Here is a 25,480-nt window from a genome sequence, read left to right on the forward strand (position 1 = left end):
TTCAGCAGCAAAGATGCCTGATGAGCAGTACATTTGACTATTAAAAGATACGATTTTTATTTGAGAAAAACATTATTAATAAAGGTACAAACGAGACAGAATCAGCTAAGAGAAAATATGTTCTCCACAGGGGATGCCAAAATCAACAAAAACTGAAAGTTCCTCACATTAAGTTTAATAAATATTAGGTTTGATCTCAAATTCAACTACCAGTAAATCTTTTGTATAAATGTAGTGCCCTAGAAAGTAAAATAATTCTCACTGGATGTACTGTAGTGGGTTAGAAGTATAAAGTAGCAGAGAATGAAAATGAAGTGAATACATCAAAGTGTTTACTTTGGTCCACCTTTTTTTGAAAGGTGTTGGACATCCTTTTGTAAGTGAGGATCTTTGTGCAGGACTTGTCTCTCCTCGTCCAGACCGCATTCTCTGTTCAGCGTGAACATGGCACGCAGAAGCTGCAGTCGTGGAGGTGACACCTCTGAGAGGGCCTTGGTGGGAGGGTGGGTGTTGGTGTGTGCGATTAGAGCCCCGGTCTGGGCGGGGTGGAGAGGAGAGGAGAGGGGGGGTGGGTGGATGGGTGGGGGGTGCACGGTAGATCAGAAGTGTCTCTGCCATTTGGAGTCACCAGCTCATGTCAGGAATGTCCGTCCCTGCTCGCGCACAGATCATGTACTGGATGCGCCCACTTTATTTTTAACCCTGCAGGGTGGGTCCGTCGCTGGCTTTTCGGGAATGACCGTGGAGCGCGCGCGGCGCCTACAGCCCCTTTCCCTCGTCCCCCCTGTGCCCTCCTCGCGCTGACCAGGACCCCGCTGCTTTAATGGGATTATAACACTTGTCACTGCAGGGAGAAAAACTCAAGATAAACACTTGTGCACAGGAGAACATCAAGAAACAAGTAAGTGAAACTTCATGGCTAAGCAAGTTTGTCCAGTAAAAGAATTTGTGTGAAGAAATTCTTGATATCTTGTCAATAAGTGTGTGTCAAACTGTAACTTTATGACACACTTTCACTAAAACTGTTATTGGTTGTTTGTAGTAAAGTTCCCCTTTTTTATTTTTATCAGCCACCTGTTGGAGGCTGCCTCTCAAAAATGACGTCGTTTTCAGCAGCACCTCGAATGTCCATTAAATATTCACGAATTAGCCCTCCAGTTGTGTTTAAATTGAGCTACGTGCTGTTTGTTTTTTTTGTTTTTTCCATTATCAAATTGTTATCTTTCCTCTGAATGGGGCGCGTTGAAAGTGCGCACAGTGACGTCACTGCGCTTGGTATCGCGTGGGCAAGTGCGCTTTCCAAAAGTTGTCTCCAATGAGCAGTAGTGGTGGAAAAGAAAGTAACTGTAATGTTGTGTTGAACTTACTGCTATTGCCATACATATAAGTAATGCTTTTTAAAACACACACATAGACTCAGCTTGAAAAAAAAGTTTTGGGCTTTTATTTTTTAAATTAAATTATTATTGTTCATCGTTTTCTGTTTGACTGCTGCTAAATTGTGTCTGGTAAGGGTAGAGTGAGTTTAAATGTTTTTTTCATTATTTTCTTGATCTAAGATAAGTTTAATCTATAACATTATATAATATTCACTAAATCTTGCACATGTTGTTTTTGTAAAGTCTTAATCTGTGAACTATAGCTACAACTTTCAGGTAGGCTAAATATTTTTTCCCTTTAAAGGTTAGTGATAAAGCAGGATAAGTACCTACATTTTGTACTTTTCTACAGTAGGCTACTTGACACAATTAGCTTAACTAATTCCACGTCTAATGATGCATTAACCAAGCACTTCCTACAATTAGATGTTGTCTCTCATCTTTGTTTGGAAACAATGTGCTGGCTTCTCAGAAACAAAGACCAAATATTCCCTAAGCAAAACAGACGTTCGTCCTCATTCCCCTTAAAAGGACAAGTGTGTGTGTGTGTCGCCATGTCTGGACGAGCAGGGAGCAGGGACTTCAGTGTAAACACACTCCAGGAATAGTTTACTATCGATTCCTTACAACCTCTCACAAGATCAGGCTCAGTGTTGTTGCATTCAAAAACATTACTGACCACAACAGTGACCTTTTTCACAGCTTGTGTAAATAATCAATCTACAGTATGGATTGTGCTGAAGACAGACGGCGACTTTCCACTGTGCCGGTTCTTCAATCTTTTTTAGAATGACACCAAGTCATTCTGTGTTGATATTTACAATTCAAAGGGAAGCGGCAGACTTTGGTGGTCATTCAATCCAGTAACCAGCCGCCCCTTTCCTCCTCTTCCTTCCATATTGATCCCTGTCTTCTTTGTAGACTCAGATTTACTCTCTGCTGGACCACATGCCTCCCTCTCCTCACTCCAATTGCTGCTGCTGCTACAGTTTCACGCACGCTGTAGGTGCCCACATTTTCACCACACCCATCTCTTATTCCCTCCTTTATGACTCAGAATAATGTGCTCCCTATAGCTAATGTGTTTCCGCTCCTCAAAGTGCATCCACAAGGACTTTACTTACAGCTGGGAGCATGGTTTGCAAGGTTATTACTCATCTCGCAGGTGCTGATTTGATGTTTAAATTGCAGCACGATTGTGTACCGTGTAGTTTTGCAGTAACAGCAAAGGGGAACAATAAGGGCACTTAATTAAAAAATCACAAGCAGCGGAAAAAAGTTATCATGAAAGAAAAAGCTATTTCACGCCTCGCAAACAAGGAATTGTTTTGTTTATATTCTTAGTCAGCAAATCTCGAGAGTGAAAATCTCATTCGCACCTTTTTATGCATTTTTTGTTTTTTAAAAACTGCAGAAAATATTAGCGGAGCAGCATCCACAGCAACAGGAGTTTAAAATATGTTGCTGTCCGTACTATTTTTGTTTGTTCCCTAGCAGTGCTTTGATATCTGTAGAAATTGCAGGCGACATTTTAATCATCCCTCTTCTGACATCAATACAACTTGAGAAATTAGCCAGCAACCCTTACTGATCATCTTACAATGTGCTGCTTGGATATGTGTGTTTACTGGACCGTGTGCTGCTGAGACTTTATCTTCTACAGTAGCCTATAACTTGATGGCGTACACAGAATGAACTAGCTTACCTCCAAATTACACAGATTTGCCATATAGACTTAAAACAGATAGTTAGCCCCATTATCCTGTAGTAACACACCTAATAATGTAAGGCAGTATTCAACTGACAATCAGTGTCAGTGTCTCACCAGTGCATCCCGAGTATAATGACCTTCTGAACTTTAGCATGTTAGTATAATTATTGTGAGCCTGTTAGCATGCATAAGCATTTAGATTGAAGCTCTGCCAAACCTATTTACAGGCTCAAGGAGCTGCAAGCTAGTTAAAGACTCTAGACACTAGTTTTCCATCATTTTGCGTTTTAATTTGAAGGTTATTATTTATTAATCTGGAAGTTATCCCAACGTAAATGTAGAAATTGAATAACTGTGGTTAGCTGCAGATAGTTTTAGCAGCCAGTTTTTAGCTAAAACGCATATCATGCATCGTGTTTAAATCACCTTACAGCTATAAATGTGAGCAAGTGCTCCTTAGGCACATTAACACTTTCTCTTAACATTATTTATTAGTGATTGCATGTTGTTGGGGTTTCTTCAGACTCTGCCCAAGTGGAGCTTGTAGCTGTGAGCGAGCAGGTGTGTAAGAGCTCTGCCTCTTGTTCAAGGACACCAGGAAAGGACACCTTGCTATTGACAGACACACACTGGATGTGGCAGGCGGTGAACTTTGTGTCACTGGACTGTCTTTAAGAAGCACGAGGCCAGCTAGCCTTCAAACAGCTTTCAAATGAGCCGAGGACAGTATCACAAAGTCTCAGCTTGCACACTTAATTTGGAGCGGTTTGTGTCTTGCAGCTCAGTGCATCAGTCCTCCGACAATATAACGGAGAGCGAAGAAGCTTGTGGGTATGACCAGTGTGTAAGGCGGTTTGTACAGTTTGTAAATGGTTGTGCGGTAGTGCTGTCCAGGTTGTGTGTGAGGTGATAAGGGGATCCCCGGCTGTGGGTGGTGCATCACCAGACTGATAACAGCTGTCTGCAGAGGACTGATACTGAGGAGGAGGAGGAGGAGGAAGACTTGTACTGTAGGGTGCCATCATTGTGCATCACCGAGGGCCTCTTTTCTGAATGTACAATAGACACAGAATCCTCTTTAGTCACATTGTGAAGTTGTGTCTGCAGTGACAGAAAGTAACTGAACAAATGTGTTCAAGCATTGGAACCACTCCGACTAACTTCAAAGGGCAATTATTGATCTTTTTACCCCACTTTAAATGCAAAATATATATGATTGTCTTATAAAATATGATTCAATTTCACAGATGAAACTCCCAGACAGTATCAGCAACTGATCCATCAACAATGTTAAGGACGCGCATGCACGATAACACTTTTTATTGCAATAAATACAATATAGCTAGAACTTTTTATTGGTTAAATTCATCCGAATCTACCGTATCTATCCTTAATTCTACTTAGATATGAATATTTCCGGGTTTCTTAGCTCCCCTAATTCTAAAAGCTTTTGGGTTGAAGACAAAACAAGACATTGGAGAATGTCATCTTGAGCGTTTGGTAAAACACTGAACAACATCTTCCCATTTTTCTGACAATATATATACAGTAGAAGGCAATTTATAGAAGACAATAAACCCATAACGTAATCAGTACTTTAACAATACATCAATAAAATCAATGATTACATCATAAGCATGTGCAATACCCCTGCCCTTTTGCACTTTAATACTCCGGCACTTTACGTCCCGTAGCAGCACTTTAAAGCACTTTAGCTCTGAAGGTCATCTTATCCTGGTATGTTTTGACCAACATCGCACAGCCACTTTTTATACTTTTATATATTTGTCTCCGTCAGCTAATGTACAGTTTATGTTGTTTGTGTTTGCTTGTCATTGTGGATTTATGTAAATCTGTATATGTGTGTACCACCAACCTTCCAAGGGACTCCAGATTCAATTCAGCCTCAGGCTACACTCTGGTATATTTACATGTTTATGTTCATTAATGTGCACTGTCCATATTTTAAATAAATAAAAATCACTTTAATCTCTCAGTATCTAAAAAAATATGAGATATTTTATGATTGTAGTTTTCATTCTGAGCCACATAAGGACACTGCCCTGGGCCTTTCTCTTTGTTCTTTTTGAACTTCAGCATCAACACAAGTTGGATTCCCCGCCTCACTTCACTTTTCTCTCTAAAGCTCCAAAACACCTGCCAACAGAAGCACACAAACACACAGAGCTTCAGTTCAAACTACGTGAGCTGCATCATTCAAATACCGGTGGTTTCGTCATGTTCTGCAGTACAGGGGGGGTTCCCCTCCCCCTGTGAAGAGAAGATAAGACAGCTATGCTGCACACAGATAGAGCTATCTGAGCGGGTACCCTTCAACCCGCCATTCCACACAAAGAATAGACGTGCAGACACACTGCAGGGTGACAGTGGAGCAAAGTGACATGCACAAAATGGAGATTACGAGAGGCACAGGAGTCTGTGCAATGTGGACGCTGTTATAGACGGGATTTCTGAATGACTATATACCTTTAATACATCTATGAGTGTGTATAGTTCTTCAAATTACCCAAATTAAAATGCTCATGCCAGGTGCAGAAAGAATCACGTTACAGTGAGAGTGAAAAATGTAAAATATCTGATCCAAACAGATGACAGTGAGACAGAGCTTCTTACAGACCAATCTGGTGTCACAAGTTGGCATTCTTTTTCTGTTTCGTCTCTACAGATGGACTGCAAATGATTATTTTGGTTGTCAGTATATCTGCAGATACATTCCTAAAGTATTTCAGTGATCGTTTGGTGTATTAAATATCAAAGAATGGTAAGATAAAACAAAAAAAGTCCAAAACCTAGCTTCGGTATCATACTGAGTTCAAGGAGAAGCAAACTCAAACGATTGTTCTGCTGCGATCATCAACCTGTGCTATTTTTGTTTGAAAAAAGAATGAAATAAATCACACATTGGACATGTGGCTGCAGGTGCTGGGGATTGAACCCTCGACCTTCCGGTTGAGACACCACCGACTCTACCACAGAGCCCCATATAGTTCATATTGTTTAACATATTGAGCAGACACATTTGATCACAGCACTCTGCTTTGAATAATGATTTGTGTCTGATTTGGTTTTTCAAAAAAGGAGCTACAAGTTCAAGGGCTTTGATTCATTTATTGTAGAGACAGTGGAAAGAGTCGGAAATCAAAGAGAGAGAGAGAGAATTGGCAATGAGATGCAGTAAAGGCGCCTCAGGTCGGATTTGAACCCAGGTCGCCGCTTGGAGGGCTTCTGCCTCTGTACATGGGGCGCACAGACTAACCTCTAGGCCACTATTACTCCTTATATGTCATTGAAAAACCCAGACTATAACGATGCAACTACGCTTTACATCCCATCATTAAATGATGTCTCTTTATCCACTGAGAACTTTGTCTCTGGTGTGATTCAGATATTTGACCCCCGGTGATGTCACAGAATCATTTATTGTCCTCAGTAAACGTCTGAAAAAGAGATTTAAGGTACAGCACAGAGAACCTTCATTCTTTTAAACCTGCACAAACATCATTCCTCATAGTGAAGGTTAAACATCCAACCGACATATAAATGAGTAAAGCTGATGTTTTGAATTTCTTTGTCCTCTGTGTTTATGTTCTGATGTCTGCTGTAATTTTATTATTAATGAAGCCTCAGCGTCCCTTTTGTGCGTGCTGAACTCCAGTTAATCATCATAATCAGTCATTCTAACACCTCCACCGTCTGTCCCCTCTGTTTCAGAGCTCCTCCACTCTTCAAGGTCCATCCTGCCGTTTCATCCCCTCCACTCATTCCCCCCCCCTCACACCCCAGAAACACCTGAGGACGTCCGCTGCTCTACCCGTCGCCCCTGCTCGCCGCGCTGGCTACCGCCATGACTTCCACCACGGACTTTGACAATGCGGAGATCACGCAGCAGTACAGCCGCATCAACACCCGCTTCGAGCTCTGTGACGAGGAGCTCGACAATGACAACAGCTCCGCCCGGCTGTTTGAACGCTCGCGCATCAAGGCCCTGGCAGGTGAGTGCGTGCATAGTAAACAGCCTGTGTCCTCTCAGAGGTATGCGTGCGACAGACTTTTGAGATCACTGTCACTGTTTTTAGAGCGTGCTAGAGCTAGAATGGAGAGCTATAATGAGCGTCTGTTTGACCTTCACATAGATGTTGATTTAGAAGAAAAACAACATAAGACTGCAGGTGATCTCTCATTCCACTGCAGATCTCTCATTTAGAACTCTGCAGGTGTTATTGTGCATGTGTGTTCTCCTGGTGTCACACCCCCACCCCCACCCCCCTCACCCCCCCACCCCCCCCCCCCCAAAGCAGCTGAGCCCTGACTCTGCTCCGCGCCCTCTGAAAGTAACTGGGATCACTTGCACATTCTCTGAATGTACAGTGTCTGACTGTTCTGGACAGCTGCCCTGCCTGTCTGCCTCCCATAACACACATCTCTGGCATTTCTGGCTAAGCTGGAAGGCTGTGACCCACCTGTGGGGGGTGGGGGGGGGGGGGGGGGACTGCTGGGGGGGGGTTTTAAATAGCGGTGTTTCTGAGGTGGTAGGAAGAGTAACAGCAAAGGGGAGCTCAGGGTCACACCATGTTTATTTTCGTAAAGCTGTAGACACAAGAGAGGTCAAACACAAGGTGGTAAAACATGGATGCTGCTCTCTGGAGGAGGTACTTCTGGGGTTTCTAAAAAAAAAAACGTTACATACAAGTGAGCAAGGTTATAATAGTTTTGCGTTTTTCAGTGTTTCTGTTTTGTTTTGAATTGTGTTTTTCATGATTTTTCAATAATTAACAATTAGTTTGTTAGTTTAGTTTAGGCTGCAAAATCTTTAACATTTAGGGCAGGGGTTGTATGATGCCCCGTTCTCTGCACTCAGTTCTCTACACATAATTCTCAATTCCAAAAAAAAGTGTTAAGGTTCGATATCCAGCTCTAGATCTGGGTGGGCGAGATGCTTAAAGATGTGTCCAAACGGTTAACCCCGGCTGCACTCTCACCAATTCACTCGCTGCATCTTTCTGCCTCTTTAAGTGATGAGGGCTTCTGTGTGGGTGTTTGTGATATTGTGTTAGAGTGCTGCTGCACTGATGCTTCTGTAATGCAATCAGTGTTTCCTGTCAGAGACAGAGAGACAGAGGGAGAGAGAGAGGGTGGAGGAAAGTGAAGAGAGAGTCCGGGGATGAGAGAGAGGCTCCGAAAGACGTCCGCGGCTGATTTACAGCTTGTGAACTCGTGAAGTGAAGAGATATTTACCCAGCATGCCTTCAAGCCTACACATGACATATTGAATAGCTAGCCATTTACAATGCTCCTTACATAAAAGCGATGTAAAGGCACGTTACATTGAGATGGGTTGTCTTGTGTCCGAATGTTGGCACAGGAAATCACAACTGTGCCAGTCCTACATTTCACATTCAGTGATGTCACGACTGTGTGGGAGTGCCTGGCAGAGGGAGGGAGTTCTGGGAGCACGTGGATGTTTTGAAACATATTGTATGCATGGATGGGGCTCGAGAAACCACTCTGAACTGAACTGAAGGCTGCCTGCCTGAGCCCTTGTGCCGCCTGAGAGTGGAGGCAGAGCATCATCACGGCAGCAGCAGCAGCAGCAGCAGCAGCAGCGAGGAGAGAGTGAGAAAGGAAGAAGAGGAAGGGAGGGAGGGAGGAAGTGAGCACGAGAGGGATCTGGAAAGGAGGACAGAAAGCCAAGAGACAGAGAAGAGGAGAGACGTGGAGTGCCAAGCTCCTCTGCCGGCTCCAGGCTGTGTTGTTCTCGTCGTTGTTTTCAATTTGGGGGGGTCAAGATGAGCAGCCCGTGCCTGCTGCGCGCCACCCCGATAAGCCAACCGGGGCTCAGAGAGGTCAAGATCAGCCTGAAGGCCAGCAGCAGGGAGACCACAGCCATCCGGAGCAGCACCAAGGACACTTCCAGCCGGACTTATGCAGAGAGAGAGCCCCCAGTTCGGGTCGGGATGAGCAGCAGCAGGAGCAGGAGCACCCCGCCTGTTCACCGGGCCCAGAAACCTGAAATCAGGAAGAGCACGAGGGGAACCAGCAGCGGAGGGAAGCAGCAGGAACCTGAACACCACCCAGAGAGGAACGGCACCCTCCTGCACATCCCGCTCAGCGCGGCGCCCGTGGGACTCTCCACTTTCTCCTCATCCTCTTCCTCATCCTCCTCCTGCACCCCAAGACGTCACAGGGCCTCACACCCTCACCCTCCCCCCGCCCTCCTCTCCTCCTCCTCGTCCTCCTCGGCTAAAAGTATGAAGAGGGCGCGCTGGCTGAGTTACAGCACCTCCAACATCTGCTTCAACTCCATCCTTGATGGACGCTTCAGGCAGCTGCAAGGTACAACGGGGGGAAGAGTTATGTGTGTGTGTGTGTGTGTGTGTGTGTTTGAGTTGGCCTTCCCCTCCTGCCTCACAGATGAGAAAAGAGAACACTTTTCAAATCAATACCCCTCCCCTTTCCTCAACTTGTGTTTGTGTTCAGCGGAGGACGGGATCGCAGGGAGGTCGGGTTGTGATGTAGAAAAGTGAGAGTTTAGTTTGTCGTCCTGATGTGGAAAGTGGAGGAATGCAGCAGCAGAAAAAGTGGAAGCCTCACTCGCTCTTTTATTAAATGTATAGGGTTGTAATTTATTTATTTTCAGGAAGCTGTGGCTCTGCCCCAATTGTTCACTGACTTGCCTTTGAATAATTCATGGGCAAACCCCTAAAAAGGTTATGATGGTTTCCCTCCAAAGCCATTCAAAGCTAGGTAATGTTATGCACTCTCATGTGCTCTATTTGCTTGAAATGACAAACGTTTTCATCATTTTACCTCGATACCCGACCTCCATACAAGCCTTACCTTTTGCAAACTGTTCCAAATAACAAAAAAAACAACATTTTTTTGATCCTTTCCTCCTGGTTTCCCTCAATGATTGCGTTTGTGATGTTTAGAAACAGAATCATTTTCTGTGTCCGTCTAACTGCTCCCTGCCCGTGTTATTAAGGTTTAAAGAGAGAGGTTTGCCGTCACTGTGGATTTTTGTTAGCTTGCACTATGCTGTCCAACTCCCTGATGACAGGAGTGCATTAGTGAGAGGAAGAAAATGGAGGAGACGAATCTGGATCAGAAAGGGAAACATGCTTTTTTTTTTTTTTTTCTCCTTGCATCTGCTGGATTTCAAGTATCGACTGACTCTGAGGACTGCAGAGGCAACTGATACGTGAAGCAGTAAACTTTTGAAGCTTTCTCACAAATCAGAGGTTGCACCGGGCCAAGTGTATCGATCCACCAATTGCTTTTCATCAACTTTTTTTTTTTACTCGTCATTAGGAAGGGAGAGCTGCGAATCGAGTGATACAGAACAACAATAACATAAACATAGATAATAAATAGAGAAATGAAGAGAGTAGGGGAATATTCTTTGATTTGCATTTCAACCATTTATTTTGACACTTTAATCGGTGTATCAGTAAAGCTTTTCGGCTACTTTGATTGTAATTTAAACTGTTAGCTCCACCTGGCCTAGTTGCTCATTTTTTGGGGCATGTGTACCTTAAAACTTTTAGGGTTTAGCATTTAGCATTTCACCCTTAGACCTATACAATACTCACAATAAACCACAAAGAAAAACTGCCAAAATGAATGCAGATCATCCATTTATATGAGTGCAACCAAACTGCTAATAGTTTTGGCTGGAGATGAACAGTATGTGTGTTATGCTAGTAGCAGCTAATGTAGCCTAGGGTTGGTAGACCCCATCCTTTACTTTTTTTTACATTTTGGATTCTTCAGTTAATCAGATATCGTGATTTATCATTATGTGATTGTCTTGCAGTAATTGCAGAATCGTTGTATTGTGATATTATCCTTATCCTGGGCCACATATGCCGTATGGTATGGTATGGTATATGAGGTGTATGACACCATATCATATGGTCTTGTGTTGTAATGTTATTATAGCGTATGGTTTTGTTTCGGATCGTTTTTTGGTTCATAATGGTTTTGTTTGTCCAGAGGAAGCACGTAAACAAAGCCAACAGAGGAGGTGTTTCATCTCAAGTCTTTGACAGCCAGTTTCATGAAGACATGGTGTCATGGCCGCAGGTCGGGTCACACTGGTGTTGCCATGACTCAGGCATGTGGGACCACTCCTTCAAATCTGTCAGGAGCTGACTGTGGGAAAAAAAGACGGACCAGGCTGTATACAGGGAAAATCCATCAGCATGAATAAGTCATGGGGCCTTCACTGGAGTCAAAGAGTGGATGAGAGATTACAGAGTAAAAGTATGTGAAACAGAGGAATGTTTAGTAAAGCTGGTACTGATATGCAGCGAGAAGAAGCCATGAAGTTGGAGAAGGAAGAACCTGAGACAGCGATGGCATGGCACTGCTCCTCTCCGGTCTGTGTGGGCAAAGTGTGTCCAGAAGGGAATCAGCCAGATACTCCACAAGACTGCTGCACTTTGTGAAAGATATTTAGTTCATATTAAAAGACACGGCAATTGCAGCCTCTGATTGTATCACTAAAAAGTGTGCAAACAAACATACTGGGACGTTGCGGTTACCCCACTGTTTGAATTAGTTTACATTTTGTCTTGTTCGTTAGCTATACAGAAGAATGAAGTTCTCATTTCTGGTTTGAAAAAAAGTCTAACTTATAAATGAGAGCGGATATCCATCGGCAATAAAAGACCTCATTGGGTCATTATTACTGGAGAAGCAAACTGTAGAGAAACCGAGTCAGCTTGACTTTGAAAGTGACTAACAAAAAAAAATCAATACAAACATGCTCCTTATATAAACCCCTAATGAAGCTTTACATACAGTCAGTTGTTTATGCACTAACATTTAACATGGTCTGGTAACAGTCTGCTTTAAAACTGGACCACTTTAAATGACTCTTTCACTTCATTAAACATGCTGCATATACTTATAAAAACATTTGTAACACAGAAACATTATGCTAATTCCTTAATGTGCTCCTATTCTGAGCTGGGTTGCGTTGTTTTTGATATCTTTAAAGAAATCTGGTGAAGACATTCTTGTATTGTGAAGGAAATTCATGCATCCTGATCTGTTATTTAAAGTCAAGGATGTGTTAAATGATCTTAAAAAATAGACAATACTTTCCACATTATCCTTACATTTTCTAAACATACTGTATACTTTCTGTATAAAAGGGATAGTGTACATTTCTCAACTTTCGATTCAATGTTAATGCATCCATACTTGCTATACTAGTTTTCGCTGACTGGCTGTATTGGTTATCACCTTGATTACGTTTATGTTGATTTCCTGTTCTGTTGTACAAAACCTCTCCTGTAATTTCGTTTTTTAGACTAACGCTGAGGGCTTGTTGTTCAGCAGCGAGCGCACAGAGGCCTGCTGTCATATCGAACATGTAGAACGGCTCATCTAGAGACGTCTCAGCGGGATGCATGTAGTCCTCCTCCCACTCCTCCTCCCTTTACTTCTGCTCTGTCCCGTGCTTAACTAAATGGCCAGGAGCATCAGTGTGCACGCCGTCTCCCCTCTTAAACTCATAATGTGCCATGATACAGTGTGCACATTTTAGAAAATCTTCTTTATTGTCCTCTTGTTGCCTCTCTACTGGCAGCTCCCCAAATAGCTGTGTTGGGTTTTTTTTTTGCACATTGAGCCGTCTCGTTGATGTTTTTTTTTTCTTATTTTGTTATGATGTGACAGTCTGTGCTTAACCAATCGTGACACGGCTTCAGAGCTTTGAGATATTTGCATGTTTTAATTGCCATGACTTTTCCATGGCGGGGTTATCTATGTCGATGGAGCGGAGTGTAGCGTGTCGTTGTTCTGCTGAGGGGAGCACAGCGAAGCATGATTTATTTACTGAACTCTGCACCACATGTTTTACATACAATAACCTGATGTATTCTCTTTGATGATGCTGAGAGTGGAGGTAGAGTTTTTCTTTCGGTGCTTACTGGGTCATTGTTTGCAGCAGGGGAGAAAATGTAGGTAATGTTTCTTGTTCTCTTTTCCTGGTCTCTGTAGATTAAAGCTGAACGCCTGCTGCCTCTCTGAGACTACATCTCACCCTCGTCTCCTTTGCTTTAACTTTGCGCCTGTCGCTCTGCCTCCTCCTGTATCTCACTCTGTTTTATTGTCAACCTTTAATCCACTATCTTGAACATCTTTTCACTATCCGCCTTTCTCTTCGACCAGCCCTCTTCTTTCTCTGTTCCCTTCTCTTCAGCTGTTCTTTGCTTGTTCTCGACAGCCTCGGGGTCTAAATCTTTTATTGCAGAAGTCATTAACGATGCAGTCCTTTGCACTCATAGTTTGCAGTCATATTTGGGTTCAGGAATAAACAGGAAAAAACTGTAACCGGCAGACCAAAGGGGAAGTCACTTGTCTTAGGATGGGACAGCTGAGAGGGAAAATGTCTCATCACCAGAGGCTGACCTGATAAACTTTAGAGAGCTGTGTGTGTGTGTGTGCGTGTGTGTGTGTGTGCTTGTGTGTGTTTCGTGTGTGAATATACAAGATGTCTGAGTGTGTGTTGCTGCTGGGAGTTGAGGGTGCGTTCTTGGTACTAAAGTAAACTTGCATCATCCGTCTTTCATCCTTGCTCAGCGTTACTCTAAAAAAACCTGGACTGAGTGTTTCACTCAAAACTATAATTTCATACAAAATAACTTTCATGATGAAATCGTGTCTGTTTTAACAAAGTCTCTAAAAATTGTTAGGAAATGCCCATCACCAGACCCCGAAATGTTTTCTTACTGTGTCCTAGGTTTTTAAATTGAAAGTAAAAGTCTTTAAAATGGTCTCATTTGTTGTGAGAGGTGAATCAATAAGGAAAAAACACCTGCTGTTGGTGCATATTTAGGCTTACAAGTTAAACAAACTTGCAGTTGGCAGCTGCTACAATTCATTTCAGATAACTCCAGCTGTAGGGCTGTGCAATTAAGTCCCAATGTCACCATTATTCTGACGTGAGTATTAACAGGAAACACAAGAAGTTTGAATTATTGCAATAAACAGGAAACACTTTTAAAGTTATCAAGCAATTATTTTTCGCTCAGCATGCAAACATTTGATCTATTGCAATGGAAGCTTTGGTACAATGTCCATACTTTTACATTATTTTGATGTATATTAAGTTCAAGCAATCTATCTTCTTTTTTAAATATTTAGTTTAGACTTATTGTGCATTTATTTTATAGATAGGACAGTGGACATAGTTGGAAACAGTGAGAGAGAAAGTGGGGAGCGACATGCGGGAAAGGAGCCACAGGTCGGATTTGAAGCCTTGCTGCCTACTTGCAGGACTACAGCCTCAGTACATGGGGCAGGCGCACTAACCACTATTCCACCGGCGCCCCAAGCAAGCTATCATCTACCGTCAGATTAGTTGGTTCAGTTGCTTTTTGAAATTATTTTGGATTCAGAAGGGACATTTATCATGTAAAACATGAAGAACAGCAGAAATACATAAAAACTGTTACGGCAATATTAACCAAAGTTATCGCACATTGCATATTTTAGTCATATTGTGCAGACCTGTTCTGCAGAACTGTGAAAACACAATGAATTACTGACAGTTTGATTTGACTGTAACATGTCCTGCTCAGTGCCTTTCATGGTCAGAATTATTGTTCAGGTAGATTTTGACTATAATATATTCATACTCAATACAGATGCATTCACAAACATACACCCACTCATACCCCCCCCCCCCTGTTTCTGTTCAAAGTATAGAACATTGGGTCATGCTGACATATGGTCACATCAAAATTAGTTTTATTTTTGCTGCTGAGTGGGAGGCACATCTGCGGCGCATTGAGATGTGATTTTAGGTGTGAGCGTGTGAGCCCAGCAAGATGTGTCACCATGTGGGCAGAGCTCTCCCTCCGAAAAAATAAAAAAAACAAAAAAATCCCCCCTCTCCAAGTCTGACTCTCTGCATTTCTCAGACAGTAATTCCTGAGTTTTCTGGCAAAATTGCAGCCTGGGAATTTTGAGCATAAATACTGTACGCCTCCACTTGGATATGCAGAGAGACCTTGCCTGTGTTTACTTTTCTGGCTTCATGTGTTGTTAATGTGCAGCACCACCTCTCTGACTGCTCTGCTGGGAGGAGGATGAGGAGGCGTGGATGCTTGAAGTTACGCTTCTTTCTTTGGAGTTCAGTTTTGTGAAGGTGTTTGCTGCAAGCTTTTCTATGAAAATTCATGAGTAATATTTGTAATCATGTTAAACTGTTTTTTAAGAACCAAAGCATGAAGGACCAATAATGACATCTGCTTCAATGACTGACCAAAAAACCTGCTAAGTTTCAAGAAATATCCGAATTTTAACATCTAGAGTTCTTTTTTAGGTTATCAGACTGTTTTGTTTACAATATAAGCAGCTGAACGTGCACTAACAGCACTGACCTCTACTAAGGTCAATAGTCCAGTCATCTCTGACATGCAAGTCTCCAAGTGCAGCCTAATGCATGTGTGGATATATTTGACCTAACTCTTGAAACTCTTGAATGTTTAAAATGCTTGCACATATATTTGTGTATAACCCATGATACTTATCAGATAAATATAAACACATGTGAAATGCTAAGACTGAAATTATAAAAATAAAAGGTTATTTATTTTATTTTATTTTTGAGTTTTATTCAGTATAAAATAGCGTTACCACAGGTTGGTTGAAGTGTTTGTTTTAGAATCTGATCCAATCTTAAATTAAATGGGTTCTTCCTGGGTCCATGCAACACTTGGGCCAGATTTTTCCCTTAAACTTTCTGACAAACAGACCAACAAAGCACCACCGTCTGGGCGAAGGTTAATGTGTCGTCATTTGATTGGTGCAGATCTTTTAACTCTGCTTCATTTGAATGTAACCCCACTTGACACCACTCTGACAAAGTGTCAGAGTGAGGCCGTCCTCCGCCGGCAGGGCAGCACAGACGAGGTCGACCATGTCTTTGACTCATTGAAGTTTTAGTTATGGACATGGATGCCCTCGGCCAGAGTTCCTTTTTGAAGTTAGAGTTTCTTTTAAAGAACTCTCATGGCTCGGTACAAAGTAGGACGGTCCCAATTGTTTTTGCCCCTGATAAGAATATCTGACAACCAAATCCTACCCCTGACGTGTGTTTTTACTTATAGTAGCTTATCAAGGGAAACATTTAAGTAAAGATGAAGAAGTTTGAAAGTGTAGAAAACATTTCTGTTATGAGTTATGTTTATGATTTATGAACAATGCTCAAATTCAGAAAAATCTTTGTACAATACTACATGTCATTCATTGTTTCTGACAGGGGGAAAAATGGATGTTACATAAGAAAGTTATAAAGGATATAACTTGATTTATGTCTGGGTCACACTGGAGAACTTTTATTGAAAAATTTGGCTGTTTATAAATCAAGACAACAACTCCATGATCCCACACTACCTCAGAATCAAACTGTGTGTTTCTCTATTGTTCAGAATAAGTTTATTAATCAAAAAAACACGATATTTCTTCCTTAGAAAGATACAAATTTGCTCTCATGTTTCCTTTAAGGACTTCTGTCAGTGTTTTGTGTTGTGTCGTGTGCTGTGGTGTGGTGTTATAATATCAAGGACTCTTAGAGGGGATCTGCTGCTGCAGGAAGCTTCAGACAGGAGTGAGAGAGCCGCCCATCACACCACTGTTTTAAGATGTTTTGAATTAAATCAGTGGAGCCAAAGAATCATTTTGGATTGCGTGTTTTTTTGTGCTCACTTGCACAGATGAACTGCACTGAGGATTAAAGCTACTGTGATGATTCATGTTTGTGTTGATTTTGGCGACCCCTAATGGACAAAGCAGAACATTTTCTCTCTTTGCTGATCCTGCTCTGTTTATGCTCAAGTGGTATTTTCTGACAAACAAATTCCTTCTGCCTTCTTTAAATGTCAAACGTATCACCCACCTTGAATATTATTTTTCTGCAGAAATGTAAACAAAGGCTGTTCAGGTCCGTGCGCTGTCATCAACCTCATCTGACGCCGACCTGGTGGCAGCAGTAAAAGACATTAAAATAACCGTTATGATACAGGCAGTCGTCTTTTTGTAGGTCATAAAGAGGCTTCAGCAGTACTGTTCTGTAGATGTGAGGTTAATTAATCGCTCAAGGAGCTCATGTTCTTTCTTTCCTTTGTGCTTCCATCAGATGAGCGTGAGGCGGTTCAGAAGAAGACCTTCACTAAATGGGTCAACTCCATCCTGTCCCGGGTCGGCTGCCGCATCTCTGACCTCTACCTGGACCTGCGAGACGGACGCATGCTCATCAAACTGCTGGAGGTGCTGTCCGGTGAACGACTGGTGAGAAGCTACCTCGTCATGACTTCCATTTTGAATGTTTTTCTCTTCCTCTTTGTCGTCTTGCATTTATGATTCTCCCTCTCTCCATATTTTCCGTTTCATTTCTGCCTTTAGCCAAAACCCACCAAGGGTCGAATGCGTATCCACTGTTTGGAGAATGTGGACAAGGCACTGCAGTTCCTCAAAGAGCAGAGGGTCCACCTGGAGAACATGGGCTCCCACGATATCGTCGACGGCAACCATCGCCTCATCCTCGGCCTCATCTGGACCATCATCCTTCGCTTCCAGGTAAACTTTTCTACACTGAACTCATCATCAAAGTCTGAAGACGTTGTATTAAAATGAGTCTGATGTTTTGAACCATGAACTGTCAATATTATAAACACACAGAGGGGAACATTTCTTCCCCTATGTCTGTATGAATGCAATAGGATTCATTTTGTTGATCTATAAAGGAGTTTCACGTGTTACAGCAGTACAATCAAACTATATAAATAAAAAACTATTTGAAATGAAGAATACAAAATGATAAATAAATCAGTGCAAGTTTTATAATTCACAATGCAATACTTTGACTGTAGTCATTACATTTTATGTGTATTACATGGGGCCACTCTTTGGGCTTTCATGAGGTTAAATATTTGATTTTTAAATCATTTTAAAAGATATATTTGCCAGCCTGGGGGAAAGTTAAGACATTACAATGGCTCTTACTTTATACACAGCAGTAGGAAATATAGGCAAATAAAGAGAAATATCAACAAGAAGAAATTAATAAGTTAGTATAAAGTGTAGAACTGAACAGTGGAGATATTTGAAAGAGTACCTGACCTTAACTTTTGGTAATGAAGTAATTATTCACCAGTTTAGATTCAGTCTGATTCAGTACGTGACATAAATATATTCTAATACTGAATCCAATATATTGCATTGATTGCATATAGAGTTTATATTATGTGATTTTCTGTTGTCCAATACTCTGAGCAGTTTTCAGTCTACATCTGATACTGGTGAGTGTAAGGGTAATGAAATCCTAATGCACTATTCATAAACAGTTCGAAGTTTAGTCAAAGCATCAAGAGTCAATACAGACTGGCATTTGCAAAGTTTAATTGCATATTGAAATTCAGTGATGATGCTTTGAGTGCCAAAATCTGTTTTTGTATCAGGAAGGGTGACAGGAGTAAAAAAAAAGTGCAGGGTTTGAAACATTTCAGCTTCATACATTTTGTTTATAAGGAGGAAATGTGTCTATTCTTTATCCTGCAGATCTTGTTGAGCACTCTTTTAGATTCTTATATCTCAAAATTAAAATAACAGTTCCGCTTTCTGACCAAGGTTTGAATACAGCTATGACATGTGCAGTCACTATCATATATACGGTATATGTATGTTGAATGGACTATTTTATGAATATATCCAGAGCATATTATGACTCATATTTATTAACATATACATGCAGCCAAAATACACAGGCTTATGTGTTTGCTAGACAGGTGTGTGACTGTAAAGAGAAGCGTCTGAATTGGGCGTATACGCGTGAAGTACAAATACAATTTCAACATCCAGCCGTGGGATGTTTCTCCTTGTTTCTTTTTTCCTCAAACATGATGCCTTCAGGTTCCAGCCGTTATTATCTGCTGTTAGAAGCACATCCAAAAACATCAGAACATGTCTGTTTGACTCTTTTATCTTCTTGGAGGGGACATATATTTATTTTTAATTTGACAGCAACACTGTTATTTTTAGACGCCGAAGTTCAAACAATATGGCCTCCTGCATTATTCAGATTTTCTTTTTTTTTTTTAAAAGAAGAAGAAGAAACTGAAAAGAAATGAGTAAACGTGATCCTGTCTGTATCTTTTCAGTCTGCAGGAACCAAGGAGAACCAAAGCTTGCTAAATTTAGCTGTCTCTCAGGACCTGTCTCTCAGATCACATCCTTGCTCTAATTACTGGCCCACACTGTGGGAAAAAAAGAACCTCAATAATTTCCCCCCTGCTTCTATCAATTCCTCCCTTGGTTAAGATTTATGAGAATCTCGACGGCTAATACTATTGATGATGAACCACTTGCGATTATTTTTGTTTCGCACAATAAGACACATCTAGTATTTCAGTGAGCTCTAGTGAATTATGTATTTCAAAGGGTTATTTGTGCCACTTTGTCAAAATGTTCCCAATTAGCTACATGTTACTACCATGTTCTTTCCTGTCTGTTGTAAATGATTCTTCTTTGATTGCAAACCAGGCAGTAATTAGTTAAGATTCATTATTTACCATCCAGCTGTGCTTGTTGTTCTGCATCAGATCCAGGACATTATTGTGGAAACGGGCCAGGCAGACCAGAAGGAGACACGCTCAGCCAAGGACGCTCTTCTTCTGTGGTGTCAGATGAAAACTGCAGGGTAAGTGGGATGTGTGACCCTTCTCCTCACCAGTCTGCTGCTAATATGCTCTGGAATTAGCTGCTGTAAATCACCAGTGATTAAAAGTGTATATTTTTTTTGTCTCTATTGTCTGTAATAATTCTCTTTTTAAGAACTACTTTGAATATTTAAATTGACCTGGTATACTTAATGCTTCAAATCATATTGAGCATCTTTTAGTATCCTGCTCTATAAATAATATACTTCACTCTTTTTATTATTCAGTTTTTATGGTCAAGCTTCCAATTAAAATAGTCACAATTACAAGACTTAGTGTTTTCATTTTTACAATGTTATTTAATGAAAAGGGCCACAGTGTGTGTGGAAAGTAAAGAACTGTTTGTTTTGATTTTCAGACAAGGAGTATTTAATTAATTGTACAGCAAAGTTTGCAGAATATGAAAACCACAGTTTAGGTATTTTCTATCTTTAACAAAATATCTGTGTTGTTTTCTTTTAGGCTACAGATCTGTATGAGTGCAAAATAATATTTTTCTCTAAGAAATGCTTTATTAGGGACTTAAACTTGTTGCCTTGGTTGCCAAGTTCTAAATGAAGAGATAAATACCACTCTTAATGTCTGTATGCTGGATATTAAGTTACAATTCTCACAAAAAAATAGCTCGACTTAGTCTTCATAGTACCTAACTAGGCCAGCTTAGTCTAAAGCTAACAAAATACATCTAGAAGCAGCTCTTATTTGTTTCATTTGTATTAAAAATAAACTAAGTATACAAGTATTTTAGGTCTGCTGCTTATCTGATTTTTATACCTTGGAGAATTCCTGTGTTGCTCTTTGCTACTTTGGCTAACTGGCTCGAGCGAAGTTAACCGTACTGATATGAGAGAGGTGTTCATATTCAAATTTAGCTCATTGAAAGTACAGCAAAAACTGAATGAATCATGAATCCCAAAATGTCAGGGTCTCCAACCAGTGAGCCCTAGAGGTGCTGGTGGGCAAGTTTAGTTTCCTGACTGAGCCAGGTTAGCAGTTTGCCCCTGTTAACGTGCTGCATGTAGCCTCATGTTTAGAGTATTCGCATAATAATGGTATTTACTTGTCTCACTTGTCTTCTTCCCACAATGATGAACATTTTCTGAAGGTTAAAGTTTTTTTTTAAAAAGTGTTGAGGTTTGCTAGCATACCCATGTATTCAGTTTTTTTGTGCCTCTAAATTTCCTACTTCTTTCAAGATTCTTCAAATAATTTTGTGGTATTTTTTGGGCTATTTTTGCCTTTTTTATTTGATAGGACAGCTTAAGAGAGACATGAAATGTTAGGAGAAGAGAGTAGGGGGCAACATGCAGAAAAGGGCCGAGGTTGGATTAGAACCCGAAGCCACAGCAATGAGTACTATAGCCTCTGTACATGGAGCATGTGACATAACCGCTAGGCCACCCGGTGCCCCACATACTATGAAGTTTTGAACCAATCGCCAAGTGTTATCAATTTAAAAATGCTCATCATCTGCTCAGACCTGGAACTACAGAAAATAGATTTGATTAATAACTACACATGTTGCAGTGCTGAAAAGATCTGAGACGCTGGTTTAAAACAGGAGCCTCTGAGTGATGTCCCTTGTATTCAATAAATGACATCTTTTGGTAACTGTTCTGCAGGTATCCCAATGTGAACATCACAAACTTCACCACCAGCTGGAAAGATGGCATGGCCTTCAATGCTCTCATACACAAGCACAGGTAAGTAGAGATAAACGCACAACTCCGATCTCAGCAGCTTTGAAATGTAAACACAAAGGAAAATCACTGCTAAGTGTCTCTCCTCCTCATTCTCCTCCATTTATCTCACGCTCTCTTCTCTCCATCTTTCTCTTTCAGGCCAGACTTGGTGGATTACAGTACTCTGAGAAAGTCCAACCCAACACACAACCTTCAGAATGCCTTTAACGTAGCAGAGCAGAAGCTTGATGTGACCAAACTGTTAGACCCTGAAGGTAACTGAGGGAGGCTGTTAATTGAAAACAAAATGTTTTTCAGTCTGGTGGAAAGAAACAACTTGACTACTGATGTATTTTGTGATACAGTGACTGACTTGTCTGCTGGTTTTTTTTTTTTTACAGATGTCTTCACAGAGAACCCAGATGAGAAGTCAATCATCACATACGTCGTTGCATTTTACCACTACTTCTCAAAGATGAAGCAGCTCGCTGTGGAGGGCAAAAGAGTTGGAAAAGTGAGATGAAAACTCATTTAATGCAAGTAAACTTCTGTTAAGTCTTATTCAACCTTCTTACCTAATTGTCTTTGAACTTCCTCTTTAGGTTCTGGATCAGGCCATTGAGACGGAGAAGATGATCGATAAGTACGAGACGCTGGCGTCAGACCTGCTGACGTGGATCGAGCAGACCATCATCGTGCTGAACAATCGGAAACTGGCAAACTCTCTGAGTGGAGTTCAGCAGCAGCTTCAGGCCTTCAACACCTACCGCACCGTAGAGAAGCCGCCCAAGTGAGTGGAAGCAAAGACACCTTCTTATTGCATCACACTCAGACTCAACTTTAAAATGATTTGTTTTAAGAAACTTTCATGAAATATCAGGGTTGCAGCAAATGTAATACATGATCAATTTTCATAGCACCGTTGGAGGAATTGGACTCTCTTTTTTAATCTTACTTGAAGGCATTTATATAGATTTTTTGACCATATTGATTTTTAAATGTAGAGAATATAAAGTAATATTAAGGAAGTTTTTTTTTTTTTAAATTGGATTGTAAATACATTGCACTGATGTTTTGTGTGAAAAGAAGAAAAACAGACAATCAAATGGACTAAAATACCAACTGGACTTTTGGTTTGTGTACCTGGAGGTTGGATGTGGTTTAAACCTTAGTGAGGGTGTAACAAAGAAGACAAATTATATGTTGGAGGGTAACATGGGATATTCTTAATCCAGTAAACTTGCGTGATAAAGTTTATGCTCTGGGGGGGGTCATAACTGCAGGACCGCTTCCCTGCACTATTTTCAGTGACTTACATCCGTCTTCTTTCAGGTTCCAGGAGAAGGGAAACCTGGAGGTGCTGCTGTTCACCATCCAGAGTCGAATGAGGGCAAACAACCAGAGGGTCTACACGCCCAAAGAGGGAGCCTTGGTCGCAGATATCAACAGGGTGAGAACAAGAATCAAGTATTTTCCTTATTTTGTTCATCTTTAGACCAAATACTCAATAAGTTTTTTCTGTTTAATGACTTAAAAAGATACATAAAAAGCCAAATGCAAATTCTAAGATAAGGCCTTCAGATAACTATTTTGGGAGATTACAGTAATAAAGTAACAATTAAAGAAAGAAATGAAAGAAGATATTATCAGATAATGACACAAAACTTCCTAGAAGCTATAACAGGAGAAAGTTTAGCATCTTTGCTTTAATATTATAATTAACCAAGTAACTGATTCCTGATCAATGCAGCTCTGGTTTTATACGGAAATGTTTGTCTTCTGTTTGATTTTTCCTTTTGACCAGCATGCAAACATCTGGTGTGAAGCTCCGGCGTTCAGCTCAATTAGATTTACAAAATTCATTCATGTAGCCGAGCACAGTCCCGAAGACACGATCAAAATAAAAATGAATTGAATTATACCGGTAATGATGTCGTTGCATTCAGTGAGCTGTACAATAAAAGCCTTCTCTTGAGGGACATAAAGGTGTGACAGCACTTAAAATATAAATCTGTGTCTCAGAAGAAAGAACATAACAGCACAACACATCACAAGTGGATTTCTGTCATATGTCCCTTTCTGTAACTGAAACAACATATTGATTATTTAACTGGGACATTGATCAAAGATGAATCTGCAACACATTTGATAATCCTGTTACCATTCAGGTCATTCACCAAGTACGCTCTATCTTTTATATGTGAAGCTCTTATTCTTTCACACCACTATAGACATTTTTTATGAGAGATTTTAACCATTAGTTGTTACAATTCTTTTTTGAAGAATGTACTTTGGGCTCTCTAAAGTTATTATTTTTTCACAAATATCACAACTGCAACCAGCAAAACCCTGCAATCCCTTTACGATCCACCTCCTCGTCTCTGTGCAGGCATGGGAGCGTCTGGAGAGGGCGGAGCACGAGCGGGAGCGCGTCTTGAGGGACGAGCTGATCAGACAGGAGAAGCTTGAGCAGATGGCGAGAAGATTCGACAGGAAGGCCGCCATGAGAGAGACGTGGCTCCTGGAGAACCAGAGACTCGTGGCTCAGGTAAAAAAAAACAAAAAAAACACATCAGAGACTCCCAAAATCATTGATCTGCTGTCTTTCAACTGTTAAACGTATTACTCACAGTCTATCATTCAGCCGAAAAAGTAAACAAAGGCAGTCTGGTCTGTGTGCTTGAAATTGCTTTATCCATCACTGACCCTGTAGCAGCAGTACCAGGCATCGAGAATGATTTACTAACATGAATAATATATAAATAATCAATCTGTATGCTGTTGGTCTGTAGAGGCATTAGTATTTATTTTAGATTTTCTTTTAACCCAGGTAAAAACCCCTTGTAGGAGCTTTTACGTTCAAAGCCAGGATTACTATAAAGAGTAAAAGTATCCTGTCTTGTGCTTATCTTTGTCCTCAGGATAACTTTGGTTACGACCTTCCAGCCGTGGAAGCAGCAAAGAAGAAGCACGACGCCATTGAGACGGACATTGCGGCGTACGAGGAACGTGTTCAGGCCTTGGTGGACATCTCAAAGGAGTTGGAGTCTGAGCGATACCACGACGCCAAACGTATCGACGTGAGGAAAGACAACGTCCTGCGCCTGTGGGATTACTTGCAGGAGCTGCTGAAGGCCCGTAGGGGGCGACTGGATAAAAACCTGACCCTGCAGAGGATCTTCCAGGAGATGTTGTACATTATCAGCTGGATGGATGACATGAAGGTACATCACAGGAAGCAGTATTAATAAGCTGTTAACACACAGTATATGACACTTGACTGATCATATGTTGCCATGTCTCTTTTCAGGCTCGGCTCATGTCTCCTGACTTTGGCAAACACTTGCTGGAAGTGGAAGATCTGTTACAGAAACACGCTCTGTTAGAGAACGACATCGCTCTGCAGGCAGAGAGAGTTCAGAACGCCAGTGCAGCTGCTCTCAAGTTTGCCAATGGAGATAGTAAGTGCAGTGGCTTGTCATGCCCCTTGCTCTTTTGTATTATTTAGATTGATTACAATAAATGGATGTAGGCTACGAACCTTGACAAGAGCCAGATATGAAACCACATTACATTTTGAGCAGTGTGGATAACTGTCCAAATACAATCAGAGGTGTCACATCACGTAGGTGCAGGGCAGTGCAAAAATAGCAAAACTGAGAAAGAAGATATGCTGCAAAAAAGGGTTTTAATGATCACTACGTTTTGACCAGAGGTCTTCTTCAGGTGATCATTTTTTGTACAATATACTCTGAACACTTTCCATCTATTTCAGTTCATTGAAGGCCATGAAGTCCTGCAATGAAAACAAAAAAAGATTGACACCACTTTGTTTATGAAGTTTAGCTGGCTTCATTGTATTGAACCTGGAATGAAAATGCTCAACCCGAAAACCAAATTGTGAATTTGATTGTGGATTGCTGAAAAGGCTGATGAACATTATTTATTAACCCAATT

General features: G+C 41.1%; 1 protein-coding gene across 2 annotated transcripts in view; it reads left to right on the forward strand.

Annotated features, from left to right (window-relative positions):
* The first annotated feature begins 622 nt into the window (after positions 1-622).
* sptb (spectrin, beta, erythrocytic) overlaps positions 623-25,480 on the forward strand; it is a 46,971-nt gene continuing 22,113 nt past the window's right edge. The window contains exons 1-13 of one of the 2 annotated variants that reach the window (XM_065966553.1): positions 623-901; positions 6,823-7,103; positions 17,264-17,415; positions 17,530-17,703; positions 19,725-19,822; positions 21,464-21,544; positions 21,683-21,798; positions 21,925-22,037; positions 22,126-22,313; positions 22,856-22,973; positions 23,913-24,071; positions 24,445-24,747; positions 24,834-24,984. In XM_065966553.1, the coding sequence (XP_065822625.1) occupies positions 6,956-7,103; positions 17,264-17,415; positions 17,530-17,703; positions 19,725-19,822; positions 21,464-21,544; positions 21,683-21,798; positions 21,925-22,037; positions 22,126-22,313; positions 22,856-22,973; positions 23,913-24,071; positions 24,445-24,747; positions 24,834-24,984 (1,801 nt within the window). In that variant the 5' untranslated portion in view covers positions 623-901; positions 6,823-6,955. Of the gene's footprint in view, positions 902-6,822; positions 7,104-8,882; positions 9,445-17,263; positions 17,416-17,529; positions 17,704-19,724; positions 19,823-21,463; positions 21,545-21,682; positions 21,799-21,924; positions 22,038-22,125; positions 22,314-22,855; positions 22,974-23,912; positions 24,072-24,444; positions 24,748-24,833; positions 24,985-25,480 lie in introns of those variants that run through there. The other variant, XM_029275909.2, reaches the window with a different exon arrangement.

The sequence above is a fragment of the Labrus bergylta genome, chromosome 18 (assembly GCF_963930695.1).
Source record: "Labrus bergylta chromosome 18, fLabBer1.1, whole genome shotgun sequence".
In the NCBI taxonomy this organism is placed as follows: Eukaryota; Metazoa; Chordata; class Actinopteri; order Labriformes; family Labridae; genus Labrus; species Labrus bergylta.